This window comes from Chamaea fasciata, unplaced genomic scaffold, assembly GCF_029207755.1.
Source record: "Chamaea fasciata isolate MVZ Bird 193981 ecotype frontalis unplaced genomic scaffold, bChaFas1.0.hap1 SCAF_815, whole genome shotgun sequence".
Taxonomy (NCBI): domain Eukaryota; kingdom Metazoa; phylum Chordata; class Aves; order Passeriformes; family Sylviidae; genus Chamaea; species Chamaea fasciata.
Genome location: NW_027094900.1, coordinates 9,133 through 27,144, shown reverse-complemented (window position 1 = coordinate 27,144; position 18,012 = coordinate 9,133). Strand labels below are relative to the sequence as shown.

At 49.1% G+C, this 18,012-nt stretch overlaps 1 protein-coding gene across 1 annotated transcript; it reads left to right on the top strand.

Annotated features, from left to right (window-relative positions):
- Positions 1–1,494: 1,494 nt before the first annotated feature.
- LOC136305946 (homeobox protein Hox-B3-like) lies at positions 1,495–17,775 on the top strand. The gene is given in 17 exon segments (XM_066209272.1): positions 1,495–2,948; positions 8,496–8,555; positions 14,911–15,140; positions 15,143–15,188; positions 15,190–15,227; positions 15,230–15,277; positions 15,280–15,358; positions 15,360–15,390; positions 15,392–15,443; positions 16,902–16,934; positions 16,937–17,001; positions 17,003–17,068; positions 17,070–17,258; positions 17,260–17,295; positions 17,297–17,484; positions 17,486–17,594; positions 17,596–17,775. Coding segments are annotated over 15 exon segments (1,254 nt in total). The 5' UTR covers positions 1,495–2,948; positions 8,496–8,555; positions 14,911–14,965; the 3' UTR covers positions 17,695–17,775.
- Positions 17,776–18,012: the final 237 nt, after the last annotated feature.

The window sequence follows — 18,012 nt, the reverse complement described above, 5'->3', positions numbered from 1 at the left end:
AGCAGCAGCAGCCGCGCACATCAGATAAAACGCTGGGGAGGCGCGGGGGTTGGAGGATAATTGGCTATTTCGAGTGGCTCGAGCGAGCGGAATTTCATTGATTTCTGGGCAATCAGCCCTTTCTCCTCGCCTGTCATCTCCTCCGAAGGTCCCGGTCCATCAGCGCCGAGTTCATCACGGCGCGGCCCCCAAAGAAATTCTCCCTTCCCCCTTTTTTTTTTTTTTTTTTCCTTTCCCCTCCCCGTTTCCCCGGCCCGATCCTTTCCCGGAGAGGAAACGATTAACGCCGTGAATGCGAGTCAACAGCGCCTAAATTCGGGATTTATTGCGGGCGGCAGGGGAGGCTTCGTTCGCATCAAAGCCGGGCAGAGGCGCGGGGAGAGGAGCAAAAAAAAAAAAAAAAAAAAAAATTAAAAAATACATAATAATATATAAAGAGGATGACGCGGAGATTTGAGGTTTAGGCGCGGGGAGTGGAGCAAAAATAATGCGGATAAAGCGGAAATTTGAGGTTTAGGAGAGGAAAAGGAGCAAAAAAAAAAAGAGGAGAAGGCGGAAATTTGGTGTTTAGGAGAGGGAGAAGAGCAAAAATAATAAGGATACGGCGGAAATTCGAGGTTTAGGCGCGGGGCAGAAGGCGTTCCCCCATTTTTTTTAGGCGTTTTATGGTGTTTTGAGGCCCCTCAGCATCCCCCCGAACCCATCAGCAATCCCCGGCCGGGCCCAGGAGCCGCCGGGGAGGGCCCGGAGCTGCTTCATTTTCATTTTTTAACCCCCTTGGCCAACACGAGTGGCCGGCGGCCGAGACAAAAGGGAAAAGTTCGGCGTCTTGGCGGCCAAAGAGGGAAAAGTTTGGGAGCGGGGAGGGTTTTCTTTGAAGTTTTCTCCATTTTTTTTTTTTTTTTTCTTTCCGCCGTGCGGGGAGGAGGGAAAGGAGAGGAGGAGGGGGACACGAAAAGAAATAAAAGGCAACAAGGGCGTTTCAACACCTCCCTGCTCGCAGCCATCCCGAGATGAAAAGGGAGGCAATAAATCAGAGGCGACGGTGGCGATTTGACTTTTCTTTTTTTTTTTTTCTTTCTTTTTTTTTTTCCACTCCCTTTTCCTTCTTTTGTTTTTTAGCGTAGATATGAGGGGAGGGGTTAAAGGAGAAATCCCCGCTCGCTCGTTCGTTCGCTCGCTCCGCGTCTCCTTTGGGCTGGGGAAATTCAGCCCGGGGCTTTGATTTGGCGGCGCGATCCCAGCTCGGGGGGAGAAGCCGGAGGAGCTCCGGGTGGAACTGGGGGATTTGCCCGGGTGGAATGCGGGAATTGGGGATCCGGGAATGGGGAAATGGGGATCCGGGAATGGGAATGGGAAAATGGGAATGGGGGAATGGGAATGGGAAAATGGGGATCTGGAAATGGGGAAATGGAGATCCGGGCATGGGGAAATGGGAGTCCGGGAATGGGAAAATGGGGATGGGAATGGGGAAATGGGAATGGGAATGGGGAAATGGGGGTCCGGGAATGGGAAAATGGGAATGGGAATGGGAAAATTGGGATCCGGGAATGGGAAAATGGGGATCCGGGAATGGGGAAATGGGGATCCGGGAATGGGAAAGGGAAAATGGGAATGGGGGAATGGGGATCCGGGAATGGGGAAATGGGAATGGGAAAGGGAAAATGGGGATCCGAGAATGGGAAAGGGAAAATGGGGATCCGGGAATGGGGATCCGGGAATGGGAATCCGGGAATTGGGATCTGGGAACGAGAAGCCGGGAATAGGAATCCGGGAATGAGGATCCAGGGATGGGGAACCGGGAATGGGAATTCCCTTCCTCAGGGATGGAGGACAGGGACCTGCCACCCCCTCCCGGCTCTGCCGCCCCATCACCTGCTCCGGCTCCCGGGAGGGGTTTGGGGTGGGAATTTTTTTAGGATGGGGAAGTTTTTCCCCCCTCTATTCGCGGGTTTTGGGGAGCAGGATCCACTCCAGCACCACCCAGACCAGAATTCCCTCTCCCCGCGCTGAGATCAGCTCCAGGCTCCAAAACAAACCCCGCGATCTGGTTTGTGCCCACCGGGACCTCTCCCCCCGCCCCCTCCCCAATCCCTCGTGCTCCGAAAGTCCCAAAAAAATCCCCGGAAAAGGGCGAGATTCAACCGCGGGATCCACTGCGAGGGGCTGGGGGGGGCAGTGAAAGAAAAGAAAAAAATAATAATAACTTTTATTCCCCTCCCTCCTCTCCCTCTCTCTCTCTTCCCGTCTTTCTTGCTCTCCTTGGGTTTGGTTTTTTTTTTTTTTCCTCCCTTTTCCCGGGACGAGACATCTGGAATCAATTTCCAGCCCCGACACTGAAGGCTGGCCAATTCCTACTGGCTCGAAAAAAAAGCCGAATCCATTTGGTTCCCTTCTCTTCCAGCACCCCTTGTCACTCAGTATTAAAACCCTCTTGCAACATTTTTAAGTCTTCATAAAGAGAAACAGCTTTTTTTCCAGGCAGATCCCGGGGATTCGGGAGTGGGGGAGGGGGTTTTGGGAGGTTTTTTGGGAGTTTTTTTTTTTCTTTTTTTCCCTTTTATTTTGTTTCTTTTTCCAAGAGGGGAACTCGTGCTCGCCCCCAGCTCATCCCTCTGGGTTCGCTCTCCTCGAAGGGATCTTCAACATCCTCTGAGCTTTTATTTTTTGGGATGAATTTCTGATTTATTTTTTTAAATTTTTTTTTTTCTCCTCTCCACCTCGAGTCCGTTCTGTTTGAACCGAACAAGTAAAAAAAAAAAAATTAGAAAAGAAAACCAAAGCATCTTTGAGGGGAAAAAAAAAATAAAATTTCCAACCCCACCGAGATCCAGCGGGGGTGAAATAAAGTCGTTTCTTCTCCTTAATTTTCCTGCTCCAGTGACGAATCCTCACCGCCCCGAGCCGCCTTTTCCTCCTTCTCCTTGGAAGTCCTGGAGTCTTCGCAGGTAAGAAGTTTAAAAACAAACAAACAAAAATAAAACCAAATAAAGAAAATAAAAAATTAAATAAATAAACGACCCAACAGCTCCGGGGCCGCGAGCTGTAATTAATTGCTCCGAAAGCTTTGACAGGAGCTCGAGCTGCCTCGAATTAAGAATGATGCCTCGGGAAAAAGCCGAAAAAGGAGCAAAAAAAAATTTATCCAGAACTGGCACCGGCTTGGTCCCAAAAGCGTTTTTCTCCCCCTCACCAAAGTTGTTGGTTTTTGGGTTTTTTTTTTCTTTCCCGGGACACATTTGTTAAAGATCTCGCACCTTCTGTGCCTTTTGAAAAAGAAATTACCAAAAAAAAACCCCCAAAAAACCCAAAAACAACCCCTCCCCAAAAAAAGTTGGAAAAGCGGCTGTTAAAGCACAGAACGTGATTTATGGCCCCACCAAGTTTTTTTGTTTACTCGGAGCAAACCCTAATTACAAAAAGAAAAAGGGAAAAAAAAAAGAGAAAAGGGAGAAGTTTCCCAAGCTCCGCGTCCATCCCGGGCGCGTTTTCCCCTCCCCAGGCCCAGATGTGCCTCGGGAACATCTGGAGGGACGCTCCAGCTGCTTCTGCTTTTCCTGCGGGACCGGGGAAGGTTCGGGCTCCCCAAAATTCGCCTTTTTGAGGCTGGAAAAGATCAGGCTTGGGGAGAAAAAAGGTCATTTTGGAGGTTTGGTGGGGAGGGAGGGAGGCTGGAAACGCTGAAAATGCTGAAAACGCCTCATTTCGCCCCAAAGCGCGGCGGGGTTTGGATGGGAGGGCGTGGGAATTTCGGATATTTTATATTCTGTGGATTTGTGCCGAAAATTTCTGCCTGAGGAAGAAAAAAAAAAAAAAAAAATCATCCCCTTTCCCTCCTCCCCCATCGAGGCCCGACGCGAGTTTTAAAGGCGAGACGGGAAAATCCTTCGTACGGATGGGAGGGGAGGAAAAAACAAAACCCCCCCCCAAAAAAAAATCCTCCGAGAAATCGAATCAAAGCGGCGAAGTTTTGTCGTAAATTGAAATATTTTTGTGCTCTCTGGCTCCTCTCCCTCCGGAGCGGGAGGAGAACTCAGGGGCAGCTGCCAGTTCTAAAAATTCCCCCCGGAAAAAAATCCCTTCCTTCGGGGAGTTGGGAAAGTTTTGGACTCGGGGTGGGATTTTTCCCGAGGCCCGAAGCTGAACTGGCAGCAGCAGCAGCTCCGCTGTCTCGCTTTTCTCCCCTTTTTATTTCTTTATTACCATCATCATCATTTTATTTCCTGAAAAACGCTCCTCATCCCATTTCCCCAAGTTTCGGGACGATCTTCATTCGCCTCCAGCCAACCCTGATTTTTTTTAAAATATTTTATATATTTTTATTTTATTTTATTTTATTTTATTTTATTTTATTTTATTTTATTTTATTTTATTTTTTATTATTATTATCATTATTTTTTAACCGGGTGCTCGATCCGCCGGCGGACGAAACCCGAGCGCAAACCGCAGGCCCTGAGTGGCCGTAATTTAATTGATTTTACCATAAATCACCAAGTTCATGAAGAAGCAAAGTTTGCGCTGAAGTAAATTGATATTAATGGACACTCGCTGATCTTTAACCGGATGGATTTTGTGGCGCTGCCGCTCCCGCTGTTGCTCTTTTGGGACAGGAGGAGTTTTAAGGAGGGGGGAAATGTGGATTTATTTGATTTATTTTTCCACCCTTCTAAGCTGGAGTTTCTTCCACTCTCCCTAAAAAAAAAATATTAAAAAAAAAATCTGATTTTTATTCCCAGTTTGGGGAATCTGATCCCTCAGTTCCCTGATAAAGATTTTTTTTTTTTTTAGGGGGGGTTGAGAACCCAAAAATGAGATTTTTTGGGTTATTCCGGAGTTTCTGGGGATGTAGGGATGGGAGATTTCGGCCAAACCCAAAGCGGGAATTTTTTCCCTGGTAAAATCAGCGATGGGATTTAACCCCCTCGGTGTCCTCTGCTGCCTCCAACAACCCCCCGAGCTCCCAAATTCTCCCCGATTAAAAATTAACCCGCAGCTCGGGGTGGCCGCGAGCCCTTTGATGTGGTGATGAGGATGCCCAGGACAGGGAAAAAAAGGATTTTAACCCCCCGAAAAAGGATTTTAACTCCCAAAAAATACTTTAACCCCGCAAAAAAAGGGGTTTTTTGGGTTTGTTTTTTTTTTTTGGGATGTCCCACGAGGGGAGGACGCGGAGCTCAGGTGGAGAAATCGTCGCTGTGAAGCCATCCCAAAGCTGGAAAAAAAAAAATCGGATTTCTTTGGCAGCCCTTTTCCCTCTCCCGGGATTCTTCCTGCGGATTTTTTTGATCTTTCTGAGGAGATAGAATTTTTGTCAGGAGGTAAAAGGGAAGCTCAGCTCCTTCTCCCTCATTCCCGGGATTCAGGCGAGGTTTTCCCGCGAAGAAAAATTCACCCAATTCCTCATTTTTTCCGCCCAAAAACTGCCCCGAGGAAAAGTTTGGTGGAGAAAAGTTTTGAATCTTCATTTTTTCCCTCCCTCCCTCCCTCTTTTTTTTTTTTTTTCCTCCAAAGTTTTTATCTGTTGGAGGAGGAGCGTGGAGGAGTTAAAAAATGGGAAAAAAAAAATCAGGATCCGCCCCCTCCGTGCCGGGGCCACCCCCAGGATTTGGGAGGTAGAAAAAAATCCCCAAAATTTCGTTTTCCCTGATCCCAAATTCCGGGTTTTTTTGGCTTTTCCCCCTGGATTTCCTCGGTCTCGGCTTTGGGTCGCTCTCTTGGTTTGTGTTTGTTCTCAAAGATTTAAAAAAAAAAAAAAAAAGGAAAAAAAAGCCACAAAAAAACTACTAAAAAAGCAACCAAACAGAAAAAAACACAACTAAAAAACCCAACAACCCACCCCACCCAACCTTAAAAAAAACCAAAACCCCCCCAAAAATTAGAAGGAAATAAAAAATCAAATTAAAAAAAAAAAAAAAAAGACAGTCCCGGGAAGGAAAAATCCCGGGCTGGATTTGGGAATTCGGCTCCCGGGAAATTTTTGTGAATTGGCTGCTGGGGGAATTCCTGGGATGTGCGGGGCGGAGCAGCTCCTTTGCCAATTCTCCATAAAATGGGGAAAAAAAAACCCCCAAAAAACCCCCAAAAAGCGAGTTTGACGTGGCTGGGTCACGTGTGCGCATAATTCCAGCGATTATTTGGGAGGAGGGTCGGGAATTGGGGGAGGAGGGGCAGGGAAGCGGCCGTGGGAATTCCCATCCCCTTTCTCCCAAAACAATCCCCAAATCGGCCCCAAATTCCCCCCCCAAATCTTCCCCTCATCCCTCACCGGACCCGGGGAGGATTTTTTGGGTGTCCCCAGCCCGGGGGCGGAGTGTTGATGTGCCCGAGGTTGGGGGTTTTATTTTGATTTTTTGAGGGTTTTATTTTGATTTTTTGGGGGGTTTTATTTTGATTTTTTAGGGGGCTTTATTTTGATTTTTTTGGGGTTTATTTTGATTTTTTGGGGGGGTTTTATTTTGATTTTTTGGAGGGTTTTTTTTTTTTTTTTTTGACTTTTTGGAGCCGATTCCAAAGCGTTTCCGCTGATTGATCATTAACCCGGTGAGTTATCGCCGCTCCAAGCAAAGGTCAGGAGGAGGAAAAAAAACCCAAAAAAAAGGAAAAAGTCCGGTCTGTCAAGGCAAACTCAGCGTTTCGTTTCCATTTCTTGTCCTGCCCGGCTTCTGTTCGGGGTTTCGGGAGGTCCCAGAACTCTTCCTCCTCCTCCTCCTCCTCCTCGCGCTTTGCGGGGTGGGAAAAAAAAAATAATTCAAATTTCTTCTTTTTATTTTGGCCAAAAAATAAAAGGTCGGAGATGGGGCGAGCTCCCTCCACCCCGCCCCGGGGAGGAGCGAGGCCGAGCCCCGCCCCCGTGAGAAAAATAGAGGAAAAAAAATAGAGAAATAATTATAAGAGAGAAAATTTAATAATCACTGTAATTATAAAAAATAAATGATAGAGAAAAAAAAAACCAGCCGAAAAAACCCAAATCAACCCCAAATGAAAACAAAGGACGCGGGGAGGGGGTGGGGGAAGCTTCGCTCCGTCCCTCTGCTGCGAGGGAATAAATTAAAAACAAAGCAAAAAAAAAACACCAAAAAGAAAAACAAAGAGCGACAACAGCCACCCCCTCGCCGGAGCCGCGATTTATTTATTCCAGCTTTTTCTTCTCCTTCGTTTCTGCTTTTCCCTCCTTCCCCTCGCTCCAAATAAACCCGATTTTCCCTTTTTTTGTTCCCCCACTTTTCTCCTGCGTGGGAGGAACTCGGGAAGAGCCAGCGAGCGCTGAGCTGACAACGCGCCGAGATTTATTTCTCCCTTTTATTTTGATGATTTTTTGTTGGTTTTTTTTTTCCCCCTTTTTACAAACCTCCGAGGGACGCGGGCAGCCCCAGCTGAGGTGATGTAAGTGGGAAAGGGCCAGGGCGGCGCATTAAAAGCGCGTGTAATAATAATAATCCTAATAAAAATAATAAAAAAAAAAAAAAAAGAGAGAAAATTGCAGGCAGAGGCCGGCGGCTGGAGAAGGTCACGGAACATCCGCGGGTGATTTATGGACTCGGGGATGTTGTCACAGGCGGAGCGAGGGGAACATTTTTATTTCAGATTAATAACAGCAACGTTCGGAACGGAAACGGGATTATTAAAGCCACCGAATGTTTCCCAAACCGAAAATATTTTAAAATGAGATTGCTGCTCTCTCTCTTTTTTTTTTTTTTCTTTTTTTTTTTTTTTTCCCTCCCCTCTTTCTCTCTCCCCTCCCCGCTCCGGGAGCAGCTCCGTGCCAAAGTTGAGGTGATAAATCTCGAGATGTGGCTCTCGAAATGTTGGGGTTTTTTTTTTTTTCTTCTTTTTTTTGGAGTTAATTTTGGGACCAAATCGCCGCTGCGGGGGTCGTGTCCTCGTGCCCTATGAAGCATCTCCCTCCTCCCCCTCTTGGCAAGCAGGAAATTAAATAATAATAATAATAATAATAAAAAAAATCATCATTTTCCCCCCAATCCTCGAGGCTTTTCTGACCTTCCAGGAAAGCGGCCTCGTGTTTCCCCTCCCGGTTTATTGTCGTTAGCCCCCAAGTAATTAACTGCCGGTAATTAATCTCCGAACAACGTTTAACACTTGAAATGACCGCCAGGATTGAGCCAAAATCCCAAATTTTGGGAATCGCCTGCAGAGTTCCATCCCCCACCCCAGCCCTAAAGGGAACCCCAAAAATCGGGAGGAGTTTTCCCGGCCAGGAAAAGTTTCCACAGAGGGAAAGTGGGAGGAAATCCCGGGAAAAGTGACGGGATGGCCTCAAATCTCCGGGAATAAATCCCAATCTCGGACGAGGTGATCCCTGGTGGTTCCCGGGGCGGGAGAAAACCCGAGAAGGGATTTTTTTATTCCTCTTTTTATCCCCGTTCCCATCAAATCCTTCCCCTGGCTGGTGCCGAACCCCTTCATCCTCCTGGTTCCGACCCAAATTTCACTCTGCTTTTTTATTATTATTTTTTAATATATATATTTTCCCTCAGTTCTCCTCTCCAAAAACCCTCGGCGGCCTCGGATTTGCAGGAGCAGCCCTGGGAGGAGCGGTGAGTTCTTCTCCGGCTCCGCGTGTCGTGTCCGTCTGTCCTTCCTTCTCCAGGAGCCTCCCAAAACCCACACCGCCGCTCCTTTCATTATTATTATCATCATTATTTTTAATTTAAACCCCTCCTCCTCACCCCGAGGCTGCTGCGGGTTTCAACCCAGTTATTTTATATTTTTTTTTCCTTTTTTTTTTTTTTTTTTTTTTTCCCGCTACCGGCTTGTCTCCCAACTCGGTGATTTATGGAGTAACTCTCAATCCGGGACGGGAGAGATTTCCTGCGCTCCCTTTGAAGGGAGGAGGGGGGGGGGGGAAAAACCGCTCCGCTCCCAACATTTGCTGCTGATTTCGCCTTTGAAAGAGAAATAATTCCTGCGAGCGAGGCGGGAACGGCGGAGCCTGAAATAACCGCTCGCCATCCGCCCCAGCGCGGAGTTTTTGTCCAGCTGGTTGAGGTTAAAACAAGAATTTTTTGGCACTTCAGAGGAGTCGCTCGCAGCATCCCCGGCGCTTCTGAGTGTCCGGGAGCTCCGGAGAAACTCCAGGAATCTGTAGGGAAATACAGTTTTTAAAGAGTCCACGGTTGATTTTTTTTTTTCCCCCCTTTTTCCCTGGGAATTCCACGCCGGGGTTCCCGAGCAGGAACTGTCTCGTAGCAGGAGATTTATGTGGGAGCAGCTCGTAAAAAAGTCAGATGAGAGGGGTGGGGAGGTGGAAAAAGAAAGAAAGAAAGAAAAAATCATAATGAAACAGCAATCACGGTGTTCCCTGGTCCCATCTGGAGGCCGAACAAAAGCTGGAAATCCTTGGGATAAAACTTTATCCGTCACCTGGAAAACTTGGGCCGGGCGAGTCCTCCAAAGTCCAGGAGTTTCCTTGGGCATCCTTCTTTTTTTTAATTATTTTTTTTAAGCTTTCCAAAGTTATCAGCCTGAAGGTGTAGAACACAGAAGTAAAAAAAAAAAAATAAAAAATAAAAAATAATTTCTTTTAAAAATAGACTTTGGAACCCCTCGAATGGGTCCCACCATCCCAGGCAGCTCCAAAGAGCTTTTTTGTGGTGCCTCTCGCCCTTTTTCTGCAGGAAAATTCCCTCCTCGTCAGCACTTCAGGCCGAGCAGGGAGCGCCCACAATTAAAGGAGGGCCGATAATTGGGACGGGGAACAAAAGTAGCACTTCCAAAAAGAAAGAAAGAAAGAAAGAAAGAAAAAAAAAGATTAAAAAAAAAAGTGCAGACACCTAAATTCCTCGTCCTGCCTTCCTCCCACTCGCCAGCCCCTCCTCTTCACTTTTTCTTCCTTTATTTATTTATTTATTTATTTTTTTTACCCTGAAATCGCTTCTTGGCCAATTTTTTTTTTTTTTTTTTTTCCGCCGAGAGAGGCGTGAATCGTAAATCTCCCTTGGCGACAGCGGCCCGGCCATCCCGGGTTATTAATAACAGCAATAATAATCATCTTTATCTCCCCGCACCTCCCCGGAGAGCCCTTCTGCCTCCCCCCCCCCAAAAAAAAAAAACCCAAAACCCTGCGAGGCTGAAAGTTCCGCTGGAGTTACTCCGAGTTGTAGCGGCAACCCAGCGCTGCTCAAACCCCAACCCTCCCCCCAAAAAAAAACCCCAAAAAACCGGGTTTGATTTTTTTGGGGGGGAGCTGCGAGGAGAAATTTTGGGGGGGAAGCACCCCGGGAGAGGCGCGGGGAACACGGCGGGGTCCGAGGGGTTCATTTGCATAAATCCACGCCTAATTATTAGAACCAAAGCGCGGCTTTGGCGTCTCGCAGCCTTAGGCCCGGCTGCTGCAATTAGCGGCGTTTTCCACTCGTGACGCTGTTCGGGAGCCTCCGGCCCGGCCATCCCGACAAAAATCTCGATTTTTTTTTTTTTCTTTCTTTTTTTTTTTTTTTTTTCTGAAACATCCCTGCCCTTCATCCCCACCCCCCCTCCCTTCCCTCATCATCCTCCCACCCCTCCAAACCCCCCCCCCAGGGCAGCCTCGAGGATCCCTGATTTGGATTATTGAAATCCCAGCCAAGCCTCGCTCGGTTAAAAAAAAAAAGGGGATTTTTTTTCTTTTTTTTCCTTTTTTTTTTCCCCGGTGCTGCTGGTGGGAATTGTTGTGTTGTGTTTGTTGCGTTCAGCTTTTCTTTCCTCTCTCTCTCTCTCTCCTTTTTTTTTTTTTTTTTTTTTTTTTTTCCTCCCTTCTCCTCTCCCTTCTTCCCCTTTGCCGTGCGAAGGCAGAGGCCATTGTTATCAGTGAGCGGCGCGTAGCAGAGGCCAAGTGGAAACCTTCGGCGTTTGGCCATTCAAAATCCCCCCCTCGGCTTTTCCCGCACGCCTCGGGAAAGCTGGGAAGCATCCTGATTTTTTTTTTCTTTAATTTTTTTTTCCCCCCCTTTCCTTTCGAACCAGAGAGACGATTTGAGCCTCCGTAACCGGCTGGCTGAACAAACCCCCCCCCCTCCCACCCTCCCCCTTTATTTTACCTTTTTTATTATTTTTATTTTCAACAACCCGTTCCTCACCCGCCATTATACCGGATTTATTTAATTTTTTTATTATTTTATATTTATTTATTTTTTTTTGACGCTTCACCCGCGCGTTTATCCCCGTAAGGTTTTGAAAGGAGAGAGAGAGAGAGAGAGAGAGAGAGAGAAAAAAAAGAAAAAAAAAAAAAGAAAAAGCGGGGAGTAACGGGAGGGGAAGAGGGAGGGAGGGGGGGTCATTCCTCGCTTATTGATTGCGTGGATGCTGGATGTGAAAATATATTATGTCTGCCTGTGCTTGGCTCGTCAGAGACTAAGGTAAGCCGGACTCAAATAGGCTATCACTTTGTGAATGGCGGAGTATATGTCCCAATGATTTATGACCATATGACTCCAATCTCGGTTCAAGAAGAGTTCACAAGCTTTAAGCTTCCTTCCACGCAGAGCCTCTTTTGCAGCCCTCACCCACCGCCTTTTCCTTTTTTTAATTATTATTTTTTTTTAAATTCCGCCGCCCCCACCCTCTTTATTTTTAATTTTTTTTAAATTTTTTTTTTTTTCCGCCTCTCCCCTCGTTGTCATTATTTTTTTTTTTCCCCCCCCAACCGGGGGGAGTTGTTGGTTTGGGGTTGGGGGGGAGGGAAGGAAGGGAAATTCGGGGGATGGTTGGTGATTTTTCCAGGCGGATCCACGGCGCCGGGCTCGCAGCTCGTTCCCAGCTCCCGACCTATTGTTGCAGGGCATGGACGGAATATTTCGGATTAATAATAATCGGAATTAAGCGCCGGGGCTAAACCCGGCTCGTGCGGCTCGGGGAAATGGACCTGGCCGGGGGGCGGGGGAGGGGAAAGGCGCAGCTTTTCCCCAGGAACGGGCTCAGGTCGGGAAATTCGGATTTTCCAACATGGAGGGGACGCCTTTCCAGCAGAATCCTCCTGCCTCCGCTCCCTTTTATCTCTTTTTCCCCACCGCCTGATTTCTATTTATTTATTTTATTTTTTTTTTTCCCCCCGGAGCATCCTCATCCCCCCCACAACCTCTGCCTCACCTCTCCCCGTCTCACCTTTCCCCACCTCCCGATCCTTAATTTTTATTTATTTTTTTTTTTTTTAAATTTAACTAGCCCCAAACCCTCGCCCTCCAAAGTTGCAGGCAAAGAGTTTTCGTGGGGGAAATCGCTGCCGCCGAAAAAAGTGAAACTCGGAGCGGGCTGGAGCAGCTCCCGCCCGCCTTTAATTGGAACAGGAGATCATCGAATATTTATTATTCTGCCCGGGATTTTTTTCCTTTTATTTTTTTTTATTTTTTTTTTTCTCTTCCCCCTCTTTTTTTTTTTTTTTTTTTTTTCCCTAAGCAATTCCTTGGAGTAAATAATTAGGATTGCGGCCGTCCCGGGCGAAGATAAATGAGCGGCATTTGTGAGGCGCTGAGAGATGAGGTACAAAGCGAAGCTGTGCGAGCCACGAGCGAGGCGAAGGGGGTTGTAAATTTATTTTATGGACGTTTAAAACAACAAGGAGAGAAAAAAAAAAAAGAACACCAAAACCCAACCCATCGCCGTTATTTTTAGCTGCTTTCTCCCAGCCTCGCAAGGCTCCGGTTTGGGGTTTGTTTTGCTGGGTTGTTTTTTTTTTTGGGGGGGGGGGAAATTTTTATTTTTAAATTTTTTTTAAAGAAATCTCAGCCAGACAGAGGAAGGCCTCGCAGAAATCCCCCACCTCTGCCCCCCTCGCAGATATTTCCAGCGAACCTATTCATAATAAAGGCGCTGCTGTTTGTTAATTAATTAATTCACGGCTCGGGGAAGCCGAGGTTACTTTTTAATAAGACAAATTTATCATGGCCGAGGAGGAGGAGGAGGAGGAGGAGGAGAAATAAACTCCCCGCGAGGATCTCGCCCTCCGCGCAGACAATAACGCATCTCCGAGGAAGGTCCGATGCGGATTTGGGAAGGCAGGAAGGATTCAATCCGGGTTTAAATAAAATAAAATAAAATTAAAAAGCAGCCGAGGACGCTCTGAGGTCGGGGTGAAGCGAAGGGAGTTTTCTTGACGGAAAAACAGCAGCCAGGAGAAAAAAAAAAAAAAAAAAAGGGGAGGGGGGGGGGGGAAATGTTATTTATTATCGAGCTGCTGCTTCTGTTAAAACCCCCGGCACTTAAAAATATCGCGTTGGGTTTTTATCTCCGCGGGGTTTGTTTTGTTTGGTTGCCCAGGATGAAAGAGGCCCAGATAAAAATGGAATATACAAGAGACACGATTAAATATACAATGGATATCAATCCCCAAACAAAGTGGTTCCTTGCCAGGTCCGGGCTGCAGAGAGGAGCCTCCGCCTGTTTTAAAAAAATCTCTCTGGTAGTTTTCACCTTTTTTAAAAAATTTCTACCCTGTACTTTATGGAGGAGAAAGTTTCTGCTGGGAGGAAAGCAAAAGAGAAAATAAAGGGATGGGGGGAAAAAATAAGAAAGGTCTCAGAGAGGGAGAGAGGAGAAAAAAAGAAAGAGGAAGGTTTAGTTTGTGATTTTTAAGCCTTGGGCTGGCGTTTTTTGAGACTTTTTGAGGTTGGATTGAGGTGAGGGAGGAAGGCTGGAAAATCCAAGGGGTTGAAAAGTGAGGAGCAAATGGCCTCGTTGAAATGTTTGTTTTCTGAGAGGCAGAGGGAAAAAAAAAAAAATAAAAATAACAACAAGGATCAAAAATCCAGCGGGTTTGTCGTCAGCACCTTCCCTGCGCCAGCTCGGGCTTTGGGATGAGAAACACAAAAACCGTGCAGGGGAAACAAAAAAAAAAAAAAAACCCAAAAAAAAAAGAGATTTATTTTCTAATTTCAACCTGTGCTACCAGAGAGGGGCAGAGAGAGGCTCCGAGCAGGCCAGGGGGAAGAAGCACATTCTTGAATTCTTGAATTCGTGCCGCCGCCCGCTGCTGCTGGAAATCCTTGCCCCCGAATTCCAGAGGCGCTGAGAGTTCCTGTGTAAACAAAACAAAAAAAAAAAAAGGAAAAAAAAAAAGGGAGCCAAGTGCGCCAGGACACTGTCACCTGGAGAAAAAACACGGATTTTCACTGTTTGCGGCTCAAAACCAAACAAACCAGGCGCAGGCCTGGAGATAAACGTGGAATTTCTGCCAGTGGAGGGATTTTTGGGGGCTTTGAGGGGATAGTTTAAACAGAAGTAGGAAGACTTGAGTTGCTTTTACGTTTGTGGCCAACGATCCTCTGCTCTGCGCTCTCACACTTTGTGATCCTTTGGGTTTAGCTGGGCCTGGGTGTGTAATATTTAGGGGTTTTTTTTGGCCTGGCATGCGTAAATTTAGGGGGTTATTTAGGCCCGGGTGTGAGAATTTGGTTTACGTGGCCCGGGCGTGTGAAATTGCGGTTTATCTGGGCCTGGGTGTGTAACTTTGGGGTTTTTCTGGGCCTGGCTGTGTAAATTTGGGGGTTTTTTTTGCCTGCGTGAGTGCGTTTGGGGTTTATTAAGGCCCGGCTGTGTAATCTTTGGGGTTTGTCTGTGCCTGGGCGTGTAAACGTGCGGACGACACCCACCCACAGGGACAGTACGCGAGGGGATTTCTGCGTTTCCCCGCGCGCGGGGAATAAAACAAACGCGCAGAGGCCGCCGCGGCAGCCCCACCAAGGCGGGGGGGGGGAGGAAATTTAAAAAAAAAAAAGGCGCAACCACCTCGTCCAAAAAAAAAAAAAAAACTCCTCCAACCCCAGCCCGGTTTCGAGGAGCCTCCAGAGGGTGAAATCTGCTGGCAGCATCTGTTTCCCCCCCTCCCTCAAGCCTATTCATGTCACGGGTCCTTTCAGGCCCCAAGATGGATTCCTGGGCCGGGCACTATTATTGTGTGTTTTCTCCCTAACCTTTCAGGTCAGCTCCCACCAGCCAGCTGGAGAGGGGGCCGTCACGTGGCCTCGGGGTGCCAATGTTCTGCCAGAGGGGTGTCAAGACCCTGGTAGCCGTGCAAACCTCGCGGAAGATGCAGAAGGCCTCGTACTACGACAGCCCCACGCTCTTCGGGGGTTACTCCTACGGCGCCGGCGCCAACGGGTTCGCCTACGAGGGCGCCCAGCAGCCTTTCCAAGCCTCTTCCCACGTGGAAGCGACTTCCAGAGGTCCTCATGCTCCCTGCAGTCCCTCGGCAACGCCCAGCCACGGCAAAAATAAAGAGCTCAACGGGAGCTGCATGAGTCGGGTTTGCCGCCGGAGCCGCGGGTTCGCCCAACGCCGACAGCGCCAAGGGCAACAACGGCAACAACGCCAACGGCAACGGCCAGGCCGGCTCTGGGAAAAGCGTCCCCGGCAAAGCCAACCTCGGCGAGGGGCATCTCCAAGCAGATCTTCCCCTGGGATGAAGGAGTCGAGGCAGAATTCCAAGCAGAAGAACGGCTCGCCCAGCGCAGGTAGCTCGGCAGGCCTCGGGGAGGGGAGCTCTGGACTCTCCCCCTCCGCTCCGAAACGATGAGGAGAAAAAAGTTAAAAAAAAAAACCCAAAAAAACAAACCTGAAATTGATGGAAGAGGTCCGAGAGTCGCAAAGGGTGGAGGAATCGCTTCAGGGAAGGCCGGAATTCTGCATTTGTCACCCAGAATTCCAAAGAGGGGTCTAAAAATCTCCAGGGGTTGGAGGATTCGGTTTAGGGAAGGCCCGAATTCTGCATTTGTCACCCAGAATTCCAAAGAGGGGTCTAAAAAATCTCCAGGGGTTGGAGGATTCGGTTTAGGGAAGGTCCAATTCTGCTTTTGCCACCCAGAATTCCAAAGAGAGGTCTAAGGATAGCAAAGGGTTGGAGGAATCGGTACAGTGGAACACCCAATTCCGCTTTTCCTGCCCAAAGTTCTAAAGAGATGTTCAAGAATCCAGAGGGTTGGAGAAATTGATTCAGGGAAGACGCAGATTCTGCTTTCCTGCCCAAAGTTCCAAAAGAAAGGTCTCAAGATAGCAAAAAAGGGTTGGAGGGATCAGTTTAGGGAAGGCCCAAATCCCCCATTTTCCTGCCCAGAATTCCAGTGGGAGGAGGAAGGAGTTGCCAGGTGTGAATATTTCCCTTCAGCTCTGCTGACGTGAAATCTCAGAGGTGGTGGAGTCGCCGGGCAGAGCGGTTTTGTTCGGGGGTGGAGGGATGAGGGGAAGACTCCGCAGAGGATCCTGGCACCGGGCACTGCCCAGACACTCTTTATTTCAAAATAATAAAAACGGGAAATGCAGCCAGGGCGGGGACACAAATATGGGGAAAACGTGCTCCCAACCGCCCATACCCGCTGCCGAAATTCTCTTTTGGTCCTCTCCCACCTCTCAGAGAGAGAGCCGATGCAGCAGCACATCCGCCTGCTCCGCGTATCCCACCCAGCGGGACCGGATCGAAACCCCCAAATTCCGTTTGGATTTGCCACAGTTCTGACCAGCCCGCTCACGTAAACTCCCGCGGCGCGCGAGCTTCATCTCCCATTAGTGCAATTTACGGTGCTCACCGCTTGGAAAAAAGGGAGGTGCAGAGGCAAATATTGGGGTCGCACCTGCGTGCGAACCCGACCCTGCATTAATTGGCCCCCGCGGCAACGGCCGCCTCCCCTGCCGAAGATTATTTCCCGGAATAATTATCCGTTGGAAATTATCGACTCCTCAATAAAGGGGCCCTGGAATCCTCTTCTACATGACATGATCAAATTTTCATAAAGCGGGGGCAGCTTTGGAGAACAGAACTCTTAATAAATTGACACGATTATGGAGTGCAGGCTAATGCAGAGGGGCGGGCGGGCGGGGAGGGGGGGGGGAGGCGTTGCGAGGATTTATTAAGAACCGACGCATTCAATTCTGCGCGTAAGTAATTCTCTTTTATTTCATTCCGGGGGCCCCGGCAGAAACCTGCGGCGGCGGCGGCGGCGGCGGTGAGAAAAGCCCCCGGGCTCCTCGGCCTCCAAGAGGGCTCGCACGGCCTACACCAGCGCCCAGCTGGTGGAGCTTGGAGAAGGAATTCCACTTCAACCGCTACCTGTGCCGGCCGCGGCGCGTGGAGATGGCCAACCTGCTTGAACCTCAGCGAGCGCCAGATCAAGATCTGGTTCCAAAACAGGAGGATGAAGTACAAAAAGGATCAGAAATCCAAAGGCGTGGGCTCGTCCTCCGGAGGCCCTCCCCGGCGGGCAGCCCCCCGCAACCCATGCAGGCCTCGGCAGGGTTTCCTCAACGCCCTGCACCCCATGAGCGGCGCCTACGATGGCGCCGTCGCCGCCTTCCTTCAGCAAACCCCACCACAAACGCCTACGCCGTGCCCGCCGGCGGCTACCAGGCTCCCCTCAAAGCTTGCCCGGGCCAGCAGAAATACGGGGCCGCCACCAACACCGCCAACACCGGTGGCGACTACGAGCCGCACGTCCTGCAGGCCAACGGGGTGACCTACGGCGGCCCCGGCATGCAGGGCAGCCCCGCCTACGTCGGGGGGAACTTTTGTGGATTCTCTGCCCGCCTCCGGCCCGGCTCTTTACGGCCTCAACCACCTGCAGCACCACCAGGGGCCAATGGACTACGGCGGCGTGGGGCCGGGCCAGCCCCACGGGACCGTGCGAGAGCCACCCCACGTACACGGAGCTCTCGTCGCACCACGCCACTTATCAGGGCAGGATCCAAGAGGCGCCCAAGCTCACCCACCTGTGAGGGTTGGTGGGGTTTGGGGAAAGGGTGGAAAAACAACAACAACAACAACGACCGACAACAACAACAAAAAATGGGGGGAAGTTTGGGTTTCGGGGATGTTGGGTTCTCATCCCGCCTCGCCGCCGCGTGGGGTTGTTGCTGCGCTCGGGGGTTTTTGGGGCTTAAGAGCGAAAGTTGAGCGTTTACGGTGGTTTTGGGAAGGGGGAACGCAAATTTTCTAGGGTTTCAACGCAAATGGTTCCGAAACGGGCTCGGGTGGTTTTTGTGGAAATCCTGTAGGGTTTAAGAGGTCAAATACGTCGTTTCCAAGCCGCGTCT